This window comes from Coccidioides immitis (assembly GCF_000149335.2).
Source record: "Coccidioides immitis RS genomic scaffold supercont3.6, whole genome shotgun sequence".
Classification (NCBI taxonomy): Eukaryota; Fungi; Ascomycota; class Eurotiomycetes; order Onygenales; family Onygenaceae; genus Coccidioides; species Coccidioides immitis.
In genome coordinates this window covers 2496251-2511830 of record NW_004504312.1, presented here as the reverse complement: position 1 = coordinate 2511830, position 15580 = coordinate 2496251, and the positions used below count along the sequence as shown (strand labels likewise).

Genomic DNA, 15580 nt, shown 5'->3' with positions numbered 1-15580 from the left:
TTGCTGTAAACGACCTGCAGGGATTGCGGTTGACGTGAGCAACGCAACGGTGAGTCGAGGGCACCAACGAATGTACTCCGAATGCAGTTCATACAATACATACACCGCGAGATGATCATGGGTTAAACAGGTCGAGTAGTCCGACCGGGCTGCCGAACGTATTGAGAAACAATAAGAACGCGATGCTGCACCTGTCTTTCACACACTTTCCGATAAACATTCATACATACAATCAGCTTGATCATAGGTTCTAGAGAGATGATGCCATGTCTAAGGTAGCATATGCCCATGAAAAAAAAAATAAAAATAAAAATAAAAAATTCATTCCTCAAGAGCATCTTCAAGGGCTTCGAGGAATTGATCGAAGTTACGCCATACGTCACTTCATTTCACGCATGGAGTTTCCCGACGTGCTTTGTCCATGCACGGCTCGCGGAGAGTTCTGCCGCCCCAGAGCGTCCTCTGCTTTTACGGAGAGTCCAGCCCAATTGATATTAATAGAAAAGGTGGGAGGCATATCCGTGGGGAAAAGGAGCCGCAGGCTCTCTAACATTGAAACTCAAAAGAGCTGTTGCAAATCGCATCGCACTGGAGCAACGTTCGTTGAATGCCTTGGGATCTCAGACTCCCGCCCTTGGCGATTCTCTGAGCGGCTCTTGATTGGTTTGGCGCGGTTAACGAGTCTCCCAAACCTTAATTCGCGTGCTTCCAGACAAGGCTTGGATATTTGCGAATTCTCCTTTGTATCTTGGGGTTTTCCATGTCCTCCTTATTAAGCAGGCAATCTTTAATTCCCTGAATAGTTAACACTTTTGTCTCAAACCACTTGCGGGTGAGGCCCGTTTCTCTCGGTCAGATTCAGGCGACGCGCGTCCACGTGGTTGGTTTAGTTAGATAACTCAGCATCACAGCTGCCGCATGGGTACGGAGTGGTTTCAACCCATGAACAGAAAAGGTTCCCTGGAGGTGAGACCGCAGCACTACTCTCTCGCAAGCTCAATCCGAATGAGTGTGTCACAGCCTGACACTATATGGGGTCGTCTACCTTCTATTCACAGGCAGCGTTGGGAATGCGATTCCACCGAGTCCTAGCTCTCCTGGGACTTGCTGTCCTTGTCTGGATTTCCCTTTCGTTGATACGCACGAAATCCGCTGCGCCCGTTATACCGGCATCCGGCAGTACGCCCAAGCACGATGAGCCGCTGCGACCCGCAAGCCCTCCCTCCCCAGCTGATAAAAAGACGCATCCAATTGCCCGGCTGATCAACCAATCCAAATCGTCGTGGGATGGTGTCAGGTCGCGACAATCGAAGACACTCAAGGAGGCTGTTGAAGAGTATCGGCGCCGATACAAGCTATCACCACCGCCAAACTTTGACGTTTGGTTCGAGTTTGCACAATCAAAAGGGGTTGAGCTGATCGATGAATACGACACAATTTATCACTCCCTACTTCCCTTTTGGAGTTTACAGCCAAAAACGATACGGGATAGAGTCAAAGAATCTCTTGGGTTCGACAATGCTCTCATCGGAGTTTTGATCAGGGACGGAAAGATCAGTCTGGTTGATGGCGGAGGAAACTCCCAGCAATGGAAGCGAGATGCATTGACTGGAATGATGCAACGATTCATACGATACCTTCCAAACATGGATTTGGCCTTCAACACCCACGACGAGCCCCGGGTGGTTTTACCGAGCGACGATCTCCAACGACTGGTATCCAATGCGCTGGATACGGTCATTCCAAAGGTCGCCAAGCACCCGGTGGACAACTCCTGGACGAGCCCTACCGATCTCAACAAGGGCGATAGAATCAACGAGACAAAAACTACAAGGTTCAATTGGTTCGCCCACCAGGCGACTTGGACGACATCGCGCAGCTCATGTCCTATCGACACACCAGTTAGGGATCTAAATGAGAACGCGCGAGATAAAATTGAGGCATACCTGTCTGGTGATTTGGGTTTCATCTACAACACCACTGCTTTCTCAGACATCTGTCTCTCCCCGTCTCTAAGATATGCTTTTGGAATGTTCGAGCGGCCGAACGCCATGAGCGTTGTCCGTGATCTGTTTCCCATTTTTTCTGAAAGCAAAGTATCAAGCTTTCAAGATATCCTCTATCCAAGTCCATGGTACTGGTCTGGAAAGGTAACTTACGACCCGAAACTTGATGTCAGTTGGGATAACAAAAAAGGCCAAGTTTACTGGCGTGGTTCCACCACGGGAGGATTTTCTCGAGCCGGAGGCTGGCGGAGGCAACATCGGCAGTTATTCGTAAAGAATATCAACGCCGTAGATGATGTGAAAGTTCTTGAGAACAAAGAAGGAAACTGGACTATGCACACGGTCAAACAAAACACCTTCACACATCTGCTCAACGTGAGCTTCAGTCATGTGGGCCAGTGTGACCCGGAGGATTGCAACGCACAGTCGCACTATTTTAACATCGTAAAGCCAGACAGCCAGCATGAAGCCTGGCGTTTCAAGTATCTTGCTGATGTTGATGGGAATGCCTTCAGCGGGCGGTTCTATGCTTTACTAAAAAGCAATAGCTTGGTCTATAAACTTGCAGTTTTCCGCGAATGGCACACAGAGTGGATCCAACCCTGGGTTCATTATGTTCCATTGAGTCTCAGGGGTAACGAGCACATTGAGGCCATACGATATTTTGCTTCCGAAGAAGAGGGACAACGTCACGCCAAGTTTATTGCTCAAGGAAGTAGCAGTTGGGCCAAGAAAGCATTGAAAAACGATGCTCTTGAGGTTTGGTTTTTCCGCCTGTTGTTAGAGTGAGCATTGGTCCCCTTCCACTTATGTTCTCGTTTGGGTTCAGTGAGATTGACTTTTACTAGGTACGGACGAATTGTCGATGATAATCGGGAAAAGATAGGATTTTCATTCGGCTCATCCTAATTACGAATCGGTTATGCCGCATACGGAGTGGCGCTATGCGCTGCATCCATGCATGGCGATAGAACAGCATTTGGGATAACGTGCGCCGGCGTATGATCCTTCGATTTTTCCTTCTGGTTGAATGTATTATACTGCAAGGACTCATATTTCATATGGAGCAGGGGCATGTCAGTAATGGTCTTAATGTTGAATATATACACACATTTGAATTGGCCTAGGAGGCAGGGGGATGTCGAATGGGTATATTTCATCAAGACACTACCAGCAGTTTGCATTCATATGCACAGAGTATGCCACACAATAAATAACCCTTCGACATCATACTGTTGGCGGGATTCGGCGCGGAGCGCAGAATCCTTCGTGAGCCATCAATTAAACTTTCGATGTGCTGATCGTCGTCCACAGATGGCCAACTGGCCCATGAGCGTTTTAAGAACGTTAGGGCATGACATCAGCATCGCATCTTGGCCAAGGCAAAAAAGAAAGGCCCAGCTTGGATTGCTGTAGCAAGGTTGCGGACTCTATTATTCATCCTAGCACGAGCGATGGAAAACGCCCTTGCTTGGAGGCAAAAGTGGATTATCCGACCAACGTCGAAAGGAAGCGAGGAGCGACTCAATAATCCCTCTCATTTGCTAGTATGGGCGTTACTTAAAGGCTGGCCAATCCCAGAAGCCTGCCTGTTTCTTGCAAAAGAGGTGAGCATGTGAATTGACACTGGTGATCAAAGATCAGTTTGTCGCCTGTTGTTGTTTCAACTATGAAGTCGGGGACGGATGCTCTTACAAGCAAATATCAATACCCAAGGCCTGCGTTTTGCTGAGTTGTAGCCTGTGCTCTGCTGACAATCAAAATGTCCATTCTGGGGTATTTGGGCCTGTTTCTGGTGTTAGCTTATGGGGTGTTTACTTTCATATTGTATGGGATTACTGCTATTTGCAAAGGAACGTTCTTTCACAGACAGACTGAAAAGGAGAACCTAGAGCTGGTATTGGGTAGGTTGCGGAGGGCTCTTACATCCCTCCATATATGTTTGATGCCATTTGTTCCGACATGTGCTAACAGACATTGAGCACAGCAAGAGATCGATTCTGGAACCTCTCGAAGCCATGGGCGGGTCTCTTTCACCGATTCCTCACCCTGAGGACAGGGTTTAAATTTCACTACATCACGAGCGATGAGCCGGGAACAGCTGGACGTCAAAAATCCGACAAGCCACTTGTTATTTTCTTACATGGTTTCCCCGATAGCTGGGCCATTTGGCGACACGTCCTCGCTTCTTTCTCGATCCGCGAATCAAGCACAGTAGTTGCAGTTGACCTTCCAGGATACGGCGGAAGTGACTCGTTAAAGAAGTATGGAGCCACTGAAGTTCTGGAGGCTTTGACAGAGTTTATTATCTCGCTCCGAGAAGAGTGCGGCGTGGATAGTCCTGACAATGAGCACCGTTCAAGAAAGGTGTTTATCGTTGCGCACGACTGGGGTGGTCTGCTGGCTTTTCGTCTAGCTGCTGAAGCTCCACAGGTGGCCGACAGATTCATCATTGTCAATGGGCCTTTGGTAAGATATGATATATTGCCTAACACAAAAGCCCTGACGACTAACTCACTAATGTAGATGGCCTTGGTGAGATCTAACGTACGCCTCCTGACTGAATCTTCATCCAAAATGTTCAAAATGTTCCTACGAGAGCCGTGGCACTCCAGGTCACTTTTGTTGAAATCAGTGCAAACATTGAAACCCGTGATCCACCAGTTTTGGTGTTCTGGATACATCTTTGCCTTCCAGTTACCCATGCCTCTTGTCAGATATATGGGAACCGGCGGAAACTATTCCTTTCTGAAAGCAATCCACCGATTATCTGTCGGTGTAGCCGGCAAGTTCACGCTTCGAGACGCCCAAGAGTCAATGGCGAGTACCCTCGGCCCCGGGGTACTGGAATGTGAAAGTATGACAAATGAAGGAGAAAAATACCCCCCATCAGTACTTGAGCGCGATAAATCTGGGAATTTTGGCGCTATAGTGTCATATTATCGCCATGGGGCGGCCGACGGAGTCTGGCACAAGTCACTGGAAACGATCTCGTCTGTATTCAATATATGGCCGGACGGACCACGACGAACTAGTAGCGGAACGGGCATGTTTGATATTACGAATGGCTCACTAAAAGCCAATGCAACAGTTTTATGGGGCCAATCGGATGTTGCCCTCGACTCTCATCTTGCACTGGAAGGGATCGCGGACTATCTTGTCCACGGAAGTCAAGTGATTGTGCTTCCCAGAACTGGTCACTTTCCGCAAGTCGAAGTTGAAAGTAGGGTGGCTCTCGAGAAAGTGATCGAATGGGCCGTTCGTGGCGAGAAGGGTGATTTGGAAACATTCGTGCGTTCTAAATATCCCGATGCCAAAGCCGTAGTCCGAAAATAAGCCGATAGGTGGACGTTTTCTTTGCAGCTTATCCGTCCTGATGATGCGCAGCATGCTAGTGGACCCTTCGCATTTCAATCAGATTGTTTCCTGCAATTATGAATGGCGCAAAGCTAGCAGTTTGTCCCTTGACAGGTGTATTCTCTGCAAATTTTCTTTATATCCTTGAGCAAATTGTACGCTTGTCCTTGAGTCGGCCAAGCAGGTTGTAGGGAAAGGAGCCTCGCGCGCTTTTAACCGGTGCTTTCTGATCACCTGTACCCTACTTGGTTCAGCACGCCTGAGGTCCTCAATGTACATGGTTCTCTTGCTTCTTAACTTGATGGCGTTTTCTCAGGTCGAGTCGAGAAGCAAATAGAGGCATTATACCTTATCAGGTGTCACAACCGTACCAATACCAACAACGACACTTCCCAAGGTCACATCAGCCAAACCACATTGGGATATTACTTGGATCACTTGCAATAGTCAGTACTCTGATCCCTTGAACCATTGCATAAGGGTTGAACACGCATAGCTGGAGCCAATACTCCCTGCCTTGGGTCTGGTTTCAGAAACCGGGGGGCGAGATCTGACTTCCGGGCCAACCATTATTCTAGATTGATAATCAACTCATTGATAGAATTAAGGGAAGGGGCTCCGGATATGCCGTAAGGGAATATCTATCGCCGTTTATCGCGCTTTCTGAAGAACCTTCGTGGTCTCCGTTAAACCGTGGCACTCTCCAAGGCCATTATCTCGCGCGTGTTTGCCATCCCGTTCTTCGATGCGGTGCACGAATTGGAAACCGATACGGATATAATCGTAGGATCTGGCTCGGACCCAAGGCCCTTGGAAGAGTTCCTTGATGCTGAAGGGTACGAGAAACAACCTTTCAGAGCTTTCCCTCTTATAAAGAATGGTTGTCACACTCGACGCAAAATATACACCTATAAGGGAGGAGAAGGTATAGTGAAAGTATCTTTTCGTTGACCTTTGATTCTCCCGTCAAGTATATGCTATTCTCCTTTTATTCGACTAGGCCAATGAACCTCATCGGCTTTTCGAAAGTCTACAGTCTTTTCCCGGTTGCTACATTTGTCAAATGCGGAATACACACGCTTAGGGAGGACTGGGGGTGTGTGGGAGAAACACAAACCAAGTGGCTATGAAGTTTTCAAGGCATAATGTGGCATATTACGACACCCACAGGCCTGTACCGTCCCGCAGTGTTGGGGATCGTTACATCTGGTCAATCGAGGTGGATAACCCGTGGGGGGTTCCCTGAGGGCGAGTTCGAATATACGAGGCTTCTACCGATAGATGGAATCGTGATACTCCCCGATAAGTTGAGCTAGGAGTGTACCCCGGATGAAAAGGCATATTTATACGTCTACTTGTATTCGTTGGCTTGCCGGACTTCGCCAACCGTTATGTAGATAGTACAGTGGGATCCCCAATCTTAGCACATATCGTCGCATCGTCAACGGTAGAAAGAATACATTGATCCAAGGGATCTATGCTTATGGATTTCCGCCCAACTATTGCGACTTTAAAATTCAAGCAGCCAGAATCTAACCTTCAGGATCGTTCGTGAAGTGATTTCAATGCACTGGTTCCGGCTCTGCTTATCGTGTCACTTCGTAATTTATAACTGGTGGTGGTTGAAAATAGAAGAGCGCTTATGTAGTTGAACCCCAGCCCGGTTTCATTAGCGCTCTTCCTAAGGGGGAATCTTTCAGGTGCCGATTACAATCTATGTACTACGTAGATGGAGGGCTCTCGGTGATCTAATAAGAAGGCCAATGAATAGATAGCAATATAAGCTGGTAAGGAAGAGTTGAAGAGATGGGAAAAAAGGGGTGAGTTGCACGGATTCAGAACTCGACTACTCCGTACGGAGTAACCAGTTGGTACCCCATAACTACTTTATCCAGGGCGCTGAACGGCACTCCGGATTTCAAAGTTGCTCATGTCTCAATTTCGTTCTTGGCCAGCAGGGCTTTGATTCGTGCTTCTTTGGATCTTTTATTTTATACCAGACAGCGGGAGTCAGATCCTTGGGTCTTTTTTATTTTTTTATTTTTTATTTTTTATTTTTTTTGGTGCGAGGAACGATTGCAATTCAGAGGGATGGCGGCGTTTTCAGGAAGTTAAAAGAACGTCACTCGGTTCACGGTTGACCAAGGGGAAGGCTGATGTCACACGGTTCCTATCCTGTTCAACCTTCGCAGACTTGAGGGGCGCAACTCTCTTGACAACACCCGGTAAATGCCCCGGGTAGCTTCTTTCATGCTCCAGGCTTCCTGGAGCTGGACTTGAGGTTTATTGTCAGCTAGGAAGGCCCAAGCAAGGCTGGATATGATTGTCCAACATGGCAGATACCAGGGAGGCTGTATACTGTACGGTGAGTGCGAGAGGAGTTCTGCGCGGGGTTGTCATCTTTGCTAATTTCTTCCAGCTCTTAATGAGTGACAATTATCTTCCAGGTCGGTATACTCCCAGCTAAACCGCTCTATAACTGTACTCTTGCTAATAAGCGCTAGGCGCCATGGTCCTGGCCCATTCGTTGAGGGATAATGGCACACGGGCGAAGATCGTGGTGCTTGTCACCCCGGATAGCTTGCAAGCCTCAACTATCGAGGAGCTCAAGGTGCGCATTGGATATACAGAGTAACACTCGTTCCAGTGAATGAAGAATGGTAATTAAAGCATTGCTTTAGTCCCTTTACGATGAAGTAATCCCGGTTAGCCGGGTGGTCAACATATGTCCAGCCAACTTGTACTTGATGGACAGACCCGATTTGATATCCACATTCACGAAGATAGAGCTTTGGAGACAGATTCAATATAGACAGATAGTCTATATTGACGCAGATGTCGTGGCCCTCAGAGCCCCAGATGAACTGCTCACACTTGATACCCAGTTCGCTGCCGTTCCAGATATCGGATGGCCGGACTGTTTTAATTCCGGGGTCCTCGTCCTTCGCCCAAGCCTACAGACATACTACTCCCTCGTCGCATTTGCGCAGCGAGGGATCAGTTTCGATGGCGCCGACCAAGGTCTTTTGAATATGCATTTTAGAAATTGGGATAGACTGAGCTTCGCGTACAACTGCACGCCCAGTGGGCATTATCAATATATCCCTGCGTTTCGGCATTTTCAAAGTAGTATTAGTCTTGTACATTATATCGGACAGAAAAAGCCATGGAGCCTCCCGAGGCAGACTTTCCCTGTCGAAGGCCCCTATAATCAGCTGCTTGCACGATGGTGGGCAGTATACGATCGCCATTACCGACCAGCACCTCCAATGGTATGAAAGTTATCCAAGAATAGTATAGTAGTTAAATACCTAACTCAATTGATTGCTAGACTATACCTGCGTCGATACAACCTGGCTATCTCTCGACTGAGCATGGCTTGAGCCAGCACGCTTCAACAGTGATTACAGAACCTTTCAGCCCCCCAGACAGCGGCTCTATCGCATCTTTTGGAAGCGCTGGTCTGAAATCGGCAACTGCCTCCGAGATTTGCCCTTCGGAGATCACTACAGAATCGATGAGATCACTGGAAGCCCAGAATGCTCAGATTCCTACTTTTTCGATACCCAGATCCGCACCGGCACCTGATCTCACATTTGGTCCTGAAGGTGGGGACTTATGCCGTGCTGGCCATGAAATCCCCTTTGCAAAATTTGAGCCTGCCTCAAATGTCATTCCGCAAACTATGCGGCGTGAGGAGAGCGCTTCTATCCATCACCCTCAAATGCTTCCTGTGAGCAAGCCATCTGCTCAGCCTGTTGAGTCTTACCCTAGTCGTGAAACCCCAGCACCATCCGAACCTGCTTTAAGTGCTGTTCCACAACATGCATGTGGTGAGGAGAATATTTCTGTCCACCGTCCCCAAATGCCTCCCACAGACCAGCTGTCTACCAGGTCCCAGAATGGCCCATCCCAAAACAGCATTAGAGCTTCCTTTACAGCATCTGATCTTGTTCAAAGTATTGTTCCACAGTATGTCCATGGCGAGGAGAACATTTTGGTTCACCGCCCCCGAATATCTCTTGTGGACCAGCCATCTGCGCGGTCCCAAAAAATCCATGCGCCTTCTTTTATGATACCTGAACCTGCCTTAAGTGTTGTTCCACAATATGTGTATGGTGAGGAGGATGTCTCTGTTCACCGGCCGCAAATGCCTCCTGTGGACCAGCCATCCACTAAACTGGCTGGGTCCTATACTGATATCGGCATACTGACGCCTCGGAGTACTGTGCATCGCCCTGTTCCGCTTCATCAAACTTCATTGCCGCCGACAGAACCTGCACCTACTGTGGATGGGAGTGGCCTGCCCAGATTTGTATCTGTGGAAGCAAAAGAAACCGCAAACAATGCCAGCACTCAACCATTGCGTGCTGTCTCTCCTCCAATGATGATCTGGGATGCCGCACGGTAGGTGCTCCGGTTTATCTGAATTAATATCGTTATCTAAAGATTTGTTTCAGCGCACCGCCGCCCCTTGACTCAAGACCTGAAGCTGCGAATTTTCCAACTCAGACGTATGCAATGTCCAATAGCACACAATTATTCCGTCCACCCAAGTCATATCCGAAGGTCCCGAAACATATGTATTACGAGGTTCCACCGAAGCCGCCCGTGTCGGAAGCTTTAGCTCGGATTTTTCCTTGGGAAAGCCAGGCTCCGGTCCCCACTCGGGTGTTCTCTGATGAGGTGCAAGATAATGAAGCACCTCACCCAAGAGCTACTCTATTGGGAAAAGCTAAAGGTGGGCCGTTAGAAGGCACCGGCAGAGTCCCAACAAACCCGTGGGATACATACAACCAAACGAATGCCTGGGATGAGATACCTGAGATTGAGCAGTACATGCGGTCTTTTCAGGGATCTCGAAAGGGCAGCGTTCAAGTGATTTCGGGGGCAGAATCTAGCGGAAGGAGACCTAGTTTGCGAGTAACCGATTTTCCAACTGAAGCTGAGCGCCCAAGTCTTCCAGTAACTCCCGCACCTATCCGGAGGCGGTACCTCAAAGGATCCAAAGATGGCACGGAGGGTTTACGGGGCGCCAAAGGTGTCCCGCAACAGGACGAATGGGTGTGTCTTACGGCCAATGCCTTTGCGAATATCCTTCGAGTCACGTACTTATACTGGCGTTTTACAGAATCCCGCGGAGCAGCTCGAGAGGCTTCATAAGCACCATTGCGAATTTCTTGACAGCGCATTACGAAACCTTCAGAGGGAGGAGGGTTGACGAGACGTGACCATTTGCCAGTCTTGAAGATAATTTCTCTTCTGACCCTTCTTTTGTTTCTTCTATCTTATAGGAAAGGAAACTGATATTAGCCCTTTGGCGCAGCACAACAGCCAGATTTTCTTAAATAATTTATTTGACTTTCTCAAAATATCACCAAAACATGCAATCATACTTGCTTGATGTACAGCACATACAATATCTTGTCGTGATCCATTTCGGAGCGAGATTGGTCCTGGGTAAACAATCATCCGAGCAATCTGAGCTGACTGATTTAGCCTTCGCTTTAGCTTTGAGATACTGGTTAAATAGTTAACGAGTTTTCTATTTTCACATCTTGGGCCGCTTGGTACTCTCTGTCTAGTTGACCTTTTTTTATTAAAAAGATAAAGCCGGTATTATTCTTCAGTAACTTTTGCTTCCACTCCAAGCTTTTCCAATCGCATACCAACTCACATCCAGCACATAAATGCCCACCGCCTCAAGAACATACCTCCTCACATATATAACATGAAAATACGCCACGGCCAACAAACCCATAACCATCACCACATGGCCAACATAAAACTGCCGTTTTGTGAAGCTCTTCCCTCCAGAACTCATAGACCAAATGATCCAAGCCAGAAAAATCCCAGTCACACCCCATTGCACATCTGCATCATTGATACGTTTGGAAAACAGCGACTGAAGAATGAAGAAGGCCGTATAGAGTAAGGCATGGGAGGTTAGGAGTGGAAACAACACAATACGGCCGTAGAGTCGGTGGTAGGGGGTCAGGATGGATTGCGGGAGTCCCAAGAGGCGAAGTAGAGGATTGGTGCGAGTTGAGAGCTTAGGTGAGAGGATTATTTGTAGGGGAACCGTGGCCATGGTGGTGTGTGCGAGGGACTTAGTGAGGTGAAGATAGTCTAATGAAACCCATAGGGATATTGGTTAAATACTGATTTCATATCATCAGGGTAGTTTCTTTCTCCAGAGGTTATTGATGATTCAATGTTCATCCGCAGTGTCGCCATGAGACAATCCCATGAATAATAGGGAAATTATATGGATGGCATGAGAACCATCCAAATGACCGCCAAAAACAACACAAGATCCATAAACAATCAAACCTACCATCACCAGTCCGCCATGAAGACAATCCCACAAGCCAAACCGCCCATACGATCGTAAGCAGACACTGCCTCCTTGTCTCCCTCCATCCTTTGAAAGGAGGACGATCAAGCCAAGCTTTCTCCCCTTTCTTCCCGCGAGAGGTACCCGAAGTACTCTCCAACACCGCGCGTCTATACAGACTTACACCCACCAGCACAATCAACGCAGAAACTTGAGCAATGATGCCACGATGATCGAGGATCTCCCGCCGTTCCTGGCTTTGAGACTGCGACAGGGAAACAAACCGATATGGCCAGAAAGAAGATTGCATTTCTCCCCACCCCCCTTCTCCTTCTCTTTTTTCTTTCGTCTCCTCTAATCTCCTGCCAACCCTGCGAATAGAAAGTATGCGAGACAATCAAGCAACAAAATCTGGGTATCTGGAGCTGGGGCAACCTTGTCGCTCGTCTAGTCAGGCAAGTTTTGTGATAGATTTACACAGCGCACCCTGAACTGCGAACCCAGGCGATATCGCACCGAAAAAGAAAAGGACAGAAAAAAAATGCAAAATGAAGGTATTGCTCAAAAGAAAGAATTGTGCGCCTCGACTTGCACTTTTTTAAGTCTAGAAATAATGTAATTATGATGGATAGGGACTTTAAAAAAATTTCCACGCCTTTGGCCCAAGTTTTTATTATTAAGCAATCCGGTGCCAGCTCGAAGATGGCAACGCAGCTAATTATGTGCAGATTCACTATCCCCACAGCGCTCCCTACAGACGGCTGTTTTGAAAGCATGAAGGTCCAGGGCCAATATAGAGATGAAGAGCTGCCTATGCAAATAGTTACGTCTCTAATCTGACAAGGTCACACCTGTGTCTAAATGATGGGCCCGATCTCTCTCCGATAGGATCGATTTCCAAGACCAGGATCTACCAATGAGAAAAAAAGGAAATAGACGAGCAAGTGATCATGGAGACGTTTGCATGGCTTCTCCGTAATTCCCTGCTGCTGTAGTGGCAAAGTATCGCACATCTACGTCCTCATCCTGCTTAAGTTGTTCGAGGTGGGGAAGGATCTGATGTTGAATGATGGATTGATTTCGTGGAGACGGGCTTTTTGCCTGATCGGATTTTTCGAGTTCGCTAATAGTGCCGTCTTCCGGTAGTCGCTGGAGAATGTCGATTAGCACTGCATACGACTTTGCTACGTTAAACCTGATATTTGGAATATCGTCTTTGGAGAGTCGGTCCAAGATTGGCAGGATTGAGCCTTCAATCATTTTGAGAGTGATGACTGGCGCAAGGGTCTGGACAATAGGTTAGCGAGGTAAAAGCAGAGTCCAGAATCTTCTTTCACTTACACTAATGGCAAAACAGGTCGTCATTCGGTACAAATAATTCGGATGCTGACCCATAGCAACAACCTTAGGGATGATCGAGTCATTTGCCCAGTCAACTCCGAAGAGCTCTGTCAGTTTTTTGAGGTTCTGAGTTGCAGCTTCTCGAATCGAGAACACAGAGTCACCGAGCCAGCCAAGGCAGAGACTGTTAAGTTGTTCATCGAAAAATTTAACGCCAAGCTGGCTGGCCAGCAAGGGAATGTATTCGATAATCGCCAAACGCACACGCCATTGTTTGTCCTCAGCCAACTGAACGATTGCAGGCAGAAGGGATTGAGAAAGCAATTCAATACCAATGACTATCGCCCACCCATTAATTACAATATTCAATTGTTTTGGCACCTGGGAGTGACTTACCTTTGTTAACTAACTCCAATTTTGATATGATGTGGAGTCGGACGTCGGGGAAATCATCCTTTAGCATTTGCAAAAACATAGGAAGCAAATGAGAGATAGTCCTATCCGGTCGGTTAGACATATGGGAATGAAAATTTGAGGCAGAAAAAATGGAGGCATACTCTTCCTTGCCGAGGATTGGAGCCAATCCACTGATCTGCGTACCCAATGCTGCACGAACATGCTGAGACTGGTCGGAGACAAGGTCTTCTATGCTTGTCATGATCTCATTTAAAAGTGTCTCACGATCAAGCAGAGAGCAAAAACCTAAGGACAAGTTAGACATCGCATATCGCATATATTTCTCGTGTTGAGGGTGTATACCAGGAATTTGTCCTGCTATTGCTGTTCGAACTTCGGCTTCTGTATCTTTTAGGAGCTTAACAAATGCTGGGACTAAATCACGATTCACAACTTGATCATCGACAGCTTTCGCAATCTACGAGGACTGTTAGCTATATGGTATATATTACGCAATAGGGACTCGAACTACCTTCTCGAATCTGTCAGCGACCATATATCTTACTCTCCAGCTTTTATCCTCAAACAAACTCCGAAGCGATGTAAGGAGAACGCCGTGACTTGACTGCTGTTCCTTGGGGATCTCCTCAGCAATTGAGATCAGAATTTCGACAGTAAGCAACCGGACGCTATCCTGGTCGTCGTTGGCAAGATATTGAAAAAGAGGAATCATTTCTTCTATAATAACTGGTGTTTGCATCTCCTTCACGAACTTGGCAAGATTGTTGGCCGCTTGACGTCGAACCATCGGTGTATCATCATGAACCAGCTGTCCGAATTGTTGACGCATGGCTTGCTGATGCGCGGGGGAGGCGGACTTATACGGGGCGCAGTAAAGGCCGGTAGCAGATATCTTGGAAGTAAACCAGTCTACTTTTGAAAGGCGGACGGTCAGGGGTATAAAGTGCTCTTCGATCTGCCTTGGCGACAACTGCTCGCATATCTTGTTCAGGGATTCTACGGCCTAGACAGAGAAGCTCGTCAGATTTCCATCTTCGTTCTTTGTTGAGTGAATAAGCCTTTGTAGAAGCTTGTAATTCCGCACCTTTTCCCGAACCAGTGGTTCTTCAATCGCAGCCAAGTTTTCGAGAGGAGAGAGGAGAACGTGCGCGTACTCCGGACCGCCGACATATTCGACAAACCCACCTAATTCTTCGCTGAGGGCAGTCAAGACTTCATCCTCATCCTCTATGGATTCTGTCAAACAAATACGTTAGAATACGTTCATTGGCTTTGGTTTGGTTTTTTTTTGTTTTTGGGTTCCTCGACGGTTTCGCGGGGAATGACGCACCGTCAAGGAAGGGAATCAGCTCGTCGCGTGTCCTTTCCGGACCGAGAGCCAAAGCAATCGTCGAGAGTCTGTGGATAGCATTTAAGCGGAGCAAAACATCATCATGCTAGATGAGATAAGGAGTCAATATCACATCATCGTCCGGAGTGCGGGGAACGGCCCGATGGACGCCAGGTACCTTGAGCTCGTCGATCAACACTGCGATAGGGTAGAGTTCGTCGTTTTCGGCTTGGCCTTCCATGATTAATGGGTGTTCTGACGCCACGATGAATACGCGGAGGGGGGGGAAAGGAATTAATGCAGGAAGGGCGGATGTAAGGGGTGAATGAGAAACGAAGAAGTTAGCGCCCTGTTCGGATGTAAATACAGGGAGTCAGAAGGCGAATTAAAACAGAGAAGTCATGGAGGCTTTTCCGAACAAGTATATTCGGCCTATTCTGAGGACAATCGGTCAGTTCGTGTAGCTTCAAGTCGCGGGCGTGGGACCGAAAGTGTTTTGGACAAGGATTCGCAGGAGAGTCTCGTGGGGTTCCCAAGGCACGAAACTGGTCAAGATCAAGCGTGCCAGTGACAATGAACGTACCTTAAGAGACCACAATTCCAAGAGGTTTGTAGTTGGAGCAAAGACAAAGCTGAGGAATCAGAAGGCAAGCTGGCGAGAAACAAAGACTGGGGGGATCGAGTGGCTGTTGGCTTTTTTTTTAGGGGGGGATGGTTGTGGTGGTGACGACGAAGAGAGGCAGATGGTTTAACGGAGCGAGCAGGCAGTCCCAGGCCTTGCTTAGTGAGTGA

At 47.7% G+C, this 15580-nt stretch overlaps 5 protein-coding genes across 5 annotated transcripts; 3 read left to right on the top strand and 2 right to left on the bottom strand.

Moving 5' to 3' along the window:
• Window positions 1–918: 918 nt before the first annotated feature.
• On the top strand, window positions 919–2915 carry CIMG_03910 (capsule-associated protein CAP1; the record flags this gene model as incomplete). Its single annotated transcript, XM_001244468.2, has 3 exons — window positions 919–966; window positions 1059–2791; window positions 2855–2915. 3 exons carry the CDS (start codon window positions 919–921, stop codon window positions 2913–2915), a joined length of 1842 nt encoding a protein of 613 aa, XP_001244469.2.
• Window positions 2916–3768: 853 nt separating this feature from the next.
• CIMG_03909 (alpha/beta hydrolase) lies at window positions 3769–5342 on the top strand (the record flags this gene model as incomplete). The annotated part of the gene is made up of 3 exons (XM_001244467.2): window positions 3769–3910; window positions 3994–4475; window positions 4533–5342. 3 exons carry the CDS (start codon window positions 3769–3771, stop codon window positions 5340–5342), a joined length of 1434 nt encoding a protein of 477 aa, XP_001244468.2.
• A 2223-nt stretch (window positions 5343–7565) lies between these two features.
• On the top strand, window positions 7566–10916 carry CIMG_03907 (glycosyl transferase family 8 protein). Its single transcript, XM_001244465.2, has 7 exons — window positions 7566–7728; window positions 7783–7810; window positions 7868–7974; window positions 8045–8635; window positions 8695–9770; window positions 9824–10427; window positions 10495–10916. The coding sequence occupies exons 1-7, from the start codon at window positions 7696–7698 to the stop codon at window positions 10582–10584; spliced, it is 2529 nt and encodes an 842-aa protein (XP_001244466.1). The 5' UTR covers window positions 7566–7695; the 3' UTR covers window positions 10585–10916.
• Window positions 10917–10989: 73 nt separating this feature from the next.
• On the bottom strand, window positions 10990–12010 carry CIMG_03906 (uncharacterized protein; the record flags this gene model as incomplete). The annotated part of the gene is made up of 2 exons (XM_001244464.2): window positions 10990–11492; window positions 11701–12010. The coding sequence occupies 2 exons, from the start codon at window positions 12008–12010 to the stop codon at window positions 10990–10992; spliced, it is 813 nt and encodes a 270-aa protein (XP_001244465.2).
• A 346-nt stretch (window positions 12011–12356) lies between these two features.
• On the bottom strand, window positions 12357–15229 carry CIMG_03905 (protein phosphatase PP2A regulatory subunit A). The gene is made up of 9 exons (XM_001244463.2): window positions 14967–15229; window positions 14789–14894; window positions 14543–14694; window positions 13970–14461; window positions 13801–13915; window positions 13599–13743; window positions 13438–13538; window positions 13042–13379; window positions 12357–12987 (listed from the first exon to the last, which is right to left on the bottom strand). The coding sequence occupies exons 1-9, from the start codon at window positions 15027–15029 to the stop codon at window positions 12649–12651; spliced, it is 1851 nt and encodes a 616-aa protein (XP_001244464.1). The 5' UTR covers window positions 15030–15229; the 3' UTR covers window positions 12357–12648.
• Between the last annotated feature and the right edge of the window lie 351 nt (window positions 15230–15580).